The sequence below is a fragment of the Mesitornis unicolor genome, unplaced genomic scaffold (assembly GCF_000695765.1).
Source record: "Mesitornis unicolor isolate BGI_N332 unplaced genomic scaffold, ASM69576v1 scaffold24645, whole genome shotgun sequence".
Taxonomy (NCBI): Eukaryota; Metazoa; Chordata; class Aves; order Mesitornithiformes; family Mesitornithidae; genus Mesitornis; species Mesitornis unicolor.
The window spans coordinates 20161-25057 of record NW_010187867.1 but is presented as its reverse complement, the minus strand read 5'-3'; the positions used below and the strand labels follow the sequence as shown (position 1 = coordinate 25057).

The following is a 4897-nucleotide window of genomic DNA, read 5'->3' as shown; positions in this document are numbered from 1 at the left end:
TCATCTTCACCTAAGCATTAGCCAAATACAAGCTCTTGGGAGAGCTTCCTCTGAAGAGTCCATCTCTTGTGTGTGCCCTGGAAATATCTCTCCCAGCTGGGCTTGCTCTCTGGGGCAGCATTCCCCTTGCAAGCATTGTATTGGCAAGGCGTGGTAACTTCATGGAGCATGAGCCCTTACTAAAAAGGAGTAGGTGGTTTTGGATGGAGTGGTTTGCCCCAGTGCCTGTTTAACCCTAAGCCTGCATGGTTACTTCTCACTAACAGAGGCAGTAACGAAACTTCAATTTGAACCATCAGAAAGCTGTGATTGCTGCTGCGTGGGTCCGGACTCTCCCTGCTGCGGGGTTGCTGCCTGCCCGCCTCAGACTCCATTGGGGTGGCTGTGGAACGAGGACGAGGTGGGCATTGATTCCCACATGGTTTCACATTATGGCAGACTCTGACTGCTTACAGTGGAGACACAGTATTCAAATGCACCTGCGATAAGGTTGCTCTGTGGTACGCTCCTCGCAGCATGAACCCGTGCCAAAACGCATGGAAATGGCCACAGGGATGCACTGCAAGGGACCGATACCCACTTGCAGCATGGACAGTGCTGCAGGGGCTGCTTATTGCCTGGGGAGAACCAGGAAAACCACGCTGTTACCACAGTGGACCTACAGTCAGTCCATCGGCCTTAAGACCAGCACCAGGAGATGCCTCTTGAGGAGTCCTGCCTGGCTGCAGTGTGAACCCTTCAGCTTGCGGGGCTCTGGGGAGGAATATCCCAACAAGTGTCCTTTCGTTTCTATGCCAGCATCTCTGTCGAGCCCCCTATGGACACATCGTCTTAAGAAAAAAAAGATCCTTTATATATATATAAAAAGTGTAGATACTTTTATATATTTTGTATGGTGTTGCTAAAGAAAAAGTTCCTTTGTATATTTTACATTTATACTGATCTCCTTAATTTGATAATAGGAAATCAATTAAAAGAGGTTTTGATATTTTTTTATATGAACATTGCACAATTTTACTTGAATTTGGCATTTGATAAAGTAACTGAGGTTTGCATGGAAGTCACCTTAAGATGCAATGCAGTTTTCAAAGTAATACAGTAAAGATTACATCAAAATCCATGACTATAAGTTATGTTTTGTTGGGAGATTTTGGAACACTTTAAGGACATAGTATGTTTTTTTCCATAACCTCTTCTAAAACCCACGAAAAAATGGTTTGGTTGGTTGGGTTTTTTTTTTCATTTCCTGCTGTTTTGGCCTCTTCTCTCAAGTGCATTGAAATGTTCAGCAACTGAACTTCAGGACTAAAAATAAGTGATATCTTCATCTGAGATTTCAACACAGTCCTTGCATGGAAGAAGTCAAATCCATGTTTCCCTTACCAAGAACAAGCAAACAAGTGGTGTTGTATGGTAGGTTTTGACTTTGGTCTGCCACAAACCAGTGCTCTGCACACCCCCAGAGGAGCCCTCCTGTGGGGCAGGTTCTGCCTCAGGCACAGTGTTTTATTTTGCTGTTAATTTGACATTGCTAATCAAGGCAGAAATGTGAGTCTTTACGATGTCCAGGTTCCACTAACCAGCTCTTTGACAAAGCCCTGGCCTTCTTGGTGTTTCAGAAAGCACATGGAAGGCTTCAGGTTTCATGTTGCCCACAGAATATGCTGATTTCACAAGTATAGGAAAGTTGAGCATGGCCTGTGCACCATCTTTATCCTCCTGCACTGTTTACAAGAAAAGGAAAAAAACTAAGATGTGAAAAGGGTTGCACTGAGCAGCATGGGGCAGAGCTCAGCTGGCGGCTCTCCGTGGTGGGAACGCGCAACTTAAAGGGCCGCCACGGCAGGGCCATGACCAAGGCCTTCAGGAGCCCCTCGCTGGGCTTGTGGGAAAATACTGGCTTTTTTTTGCGTATCTCTGTGCATGAAAGGGAAAAAACCAGAACACCAGGCTAAATAAATTGCAGGAGTTGGGGGAAAAAATGAAATAATACATGCTGTAATCTTGGTTCCATTGTATTCCTGTGCATTTTCAAATGTATTGAGGAGGCCTTTGGAAGGGGAGAGGGAGGAAGGGTGCTGTTCCTTTAAAAATTATGCAACATACTGTGTGACATCTTCTGATTGAAAAAAGTGGTGAATGTGTTAAGGACCTGGCACTTGGCTGCGTGCTCAGGCATTGTGTATAACCCACGCTAGTCATTGTTACATCTGTGTATGTATATTTTGTCCCAGTGAGATGTAGGTAGTTTTTATTTTGATCAGAACTGTTGCAGTAAATGAGGGTCAGTTGTATTAATGACAAAAAAATTAAAACCTATTTTTATGACTTTTTAAAAGCTTTATGGCAGATTAGACACTGGAGGTTGTTTTTTTTTTAACAAATGTATATTTATTAATGTGCAGAACACTGGAATTGCAGCACAGATAAAAGGAGAATTTACAATAAATTAAGAAACTTTTTTTGAACTTGTATTCTTCCTCTGGTGGTTTATTTTAAGTGCTGTGCCAAGGGCCCAATGGCATTTCCTGGTGCGCACACACTCACTAACTCACTCTCCCTTCCAGTACCACCGCATGCATTTGTTCCAAACCTGTGGCATTTCTCACATCTTCCTTGACTTCCCAGGCCAAATGAGGCCAAGCCGTGGGCTTGCTTGCTCTGTGCTTTTCAGGCTTCGTTCGCGTGTCTCACGAGGCACAGCAGCAACCTGCATGTGTCTGCCAGCTTTCTGGAAATAAAAGTATTTCTCAGTATCCAGCTTTTCCATAAATGTTTCTAAACGTTAGGCAGTAAACTGGGAGGGTGTGAGGTCAGGGGAAGACTCTGATTACTGTCATGATTTAGGGGAAAAATCAAAGACAGGATCTTCAGTTTGCAAGCAGCTCTGCGGAACCTTGAAATTAAGCAAACCTAAGCAATTAGCCCACAGGAAAACTGTTCTAAATTTTTTTCTTCTAGTTCATTTTTTGGCGAAACACTAAGACTTGAGTGTGTTCTCAAGTATTAGGACATTTTACTGTGGAAAAGCGAAAATAAACCTCATGCTTTTCCCACAAGCAGGATAGTTACAGGACAGACCAGCCCGTGATCCTGTCTGCCAACAGCAGATGTTTAGGAAAAGGGATTCATCAGCTACCAGTTACACAGCAAGGTGGCCTCAGCAGAGGACCCCAGGACCCTGCAGCTCCAGGCTTCCCAGCAGGAGGGGTTGTGCTTGTCTCCAGCAGCACATTTTTTTTCCTCCAATTATGTGTCATGTTGTGTTTTGGACCCACGTAAACTTCCAGTACACAGTGGGTTGCCAAATTCGGTCACGAACTGCAAGAAAATCTTCTTATTTGTCTTCAACATCATTCCTGCCCCTGTGACGGACACCTTTGCTGCCCGCATCACAAAAGGCAGCAAGCAGTCATTTCTCAGTCACCTTCTCCAGGCCAAGGAGGAAGACAGGCTCCATGCCCGAGCACTGGGATTGTCTCTTGCCACCTGAACAGCTCAGGTCTCTGTAACTGTTCTTTGTGCAGAAACACTGCTGTGCCTTGTAACCTTCCTTCTTTCCCTTCTTCAACCCATTCCCAGGTCTAATGTAGCCTTTCTGAAAATGGTAGAGACAGAGGACACCAAAGCAGCCTCAAAATGCACGCAGTAGGCCTACCAGCAACCAAAAAAACTTTTTTAAAATCTCCATTTCATTCCCTTTTCCTATCCTAATCTTTACAGTGGCATTTGTCCTAAGCAAATTGTAAGAAAAAAAGACTCCAGAAGAGATTTACCAGTGGGAGCATCATGGCTCAGTAAGGCTGCAGTAACCTAAGTGATGACATGGCCCAGCCCCTCCAACAACTCAGGATCAAATGTACTCAGGGATTTGTCTAACATGGTCTTAAAAACCCTAAATGGCAATTCCAGTGCATCTGCTGTTAGCCTGCAATAGCACTTCGTAGGAGGATGATGAGTTTGTCCATATTCTAGCGTTACGCTAAGACGCAGCTCGCTCAGCTGCAGAGGCTGCTCCTGCTGCAGCCGAGGGGCACAGAAAGGAGACCCCCACCAGCCCTGGTGAGGTGGTGTCATCGTCCACACCGTCACCTGCAGTGACAGAGCCAGTCTGAGATGCATTTGGGCCCCACAATCTCCTTTGCAGAGCTTCTACCTTGCCTTTATGCTCCTGTCTGCACATATGCCGCTCACCTTTCCTCCCTGTAAGTAACAATTTGCACTGGATTCCTTTTTCCATTTTAGTGTCCTGATTTTTAGATCCATTTTCCAGTTTCTCATACTCATTTTGGATTTTTGTCCTGTCCATGAGGATGCCTGGAGTCCTTTGGCAGCATCAGGTGCCTTTAAAAACTACCTTTTATTTCATAATTCAAAACATGAATGAAAATATCAACTAAAGCTAAGCCCAAGAAGGCTTTTGTAAAACTTCCTTCTTGCCAGGCGAGTTTTGCACCTACCTCGTAGCAATTAATGTCAGCCTACAATGACTGTGTTTTGCAGATGAGAATACAGCATGGGGCAGCATCAAACCATTTACTGAAGACATGTCCCATCTGCTGCTGCGCCTTTATCCACCATGCCAGGCGCTGTATTAAAGAAGAAAATGAGATTAGTCTGATGTGTCTCCAAAGAGGCCGTGTTAACTCATTATTGTCTTCTAAATAATTACAAGTATTTGTAAGCACCCCCGGATCCCACTGGGGCTCTGTGCTGGGTGTCTCCCCCCACTTTCCCCTCCTCTCTTGGCCCGACATCTGCTGCTCCTCTGCTCCAAGACCACTGTGAATAGGGGAACTGTTCCTTCAAACTCAAATATTACATACTCTGAGCACATTCTCTTTATTTGAAGGGAGGCCCAGACTGATTCCTCTCTGAACTGGCATGTCGTGAGGGC

At 44.9% G+C, this 4897-nt stretch overlaps 1 protein-coding gene across 1 annotated transcript in view; it reads left to right on the top strand.

Annotated features, from left to right (window-relative positions):
* The window catches only part of CELSR1 (cadherin, EGF LAG seven-pass G-type receptor 1), a gene marked incomplete at its 5' end in the record, with an annotated part of 93801 nt that extends 93510 nt beyond the window's left edge, over positions 1 to 291 (top strand). The window contains one exon of the mRNA XM_010185613.1: positions 267 to 291. Within this exon, the coding sequence (XP_010183915.1) occupies positions 267 to 291 (25 nt within the window). The remainder of the gene's footprint in view (positions 1 to 266) is intronic.
* Positions 292 to 4897: the final 4606 nt, after the last annotated feature.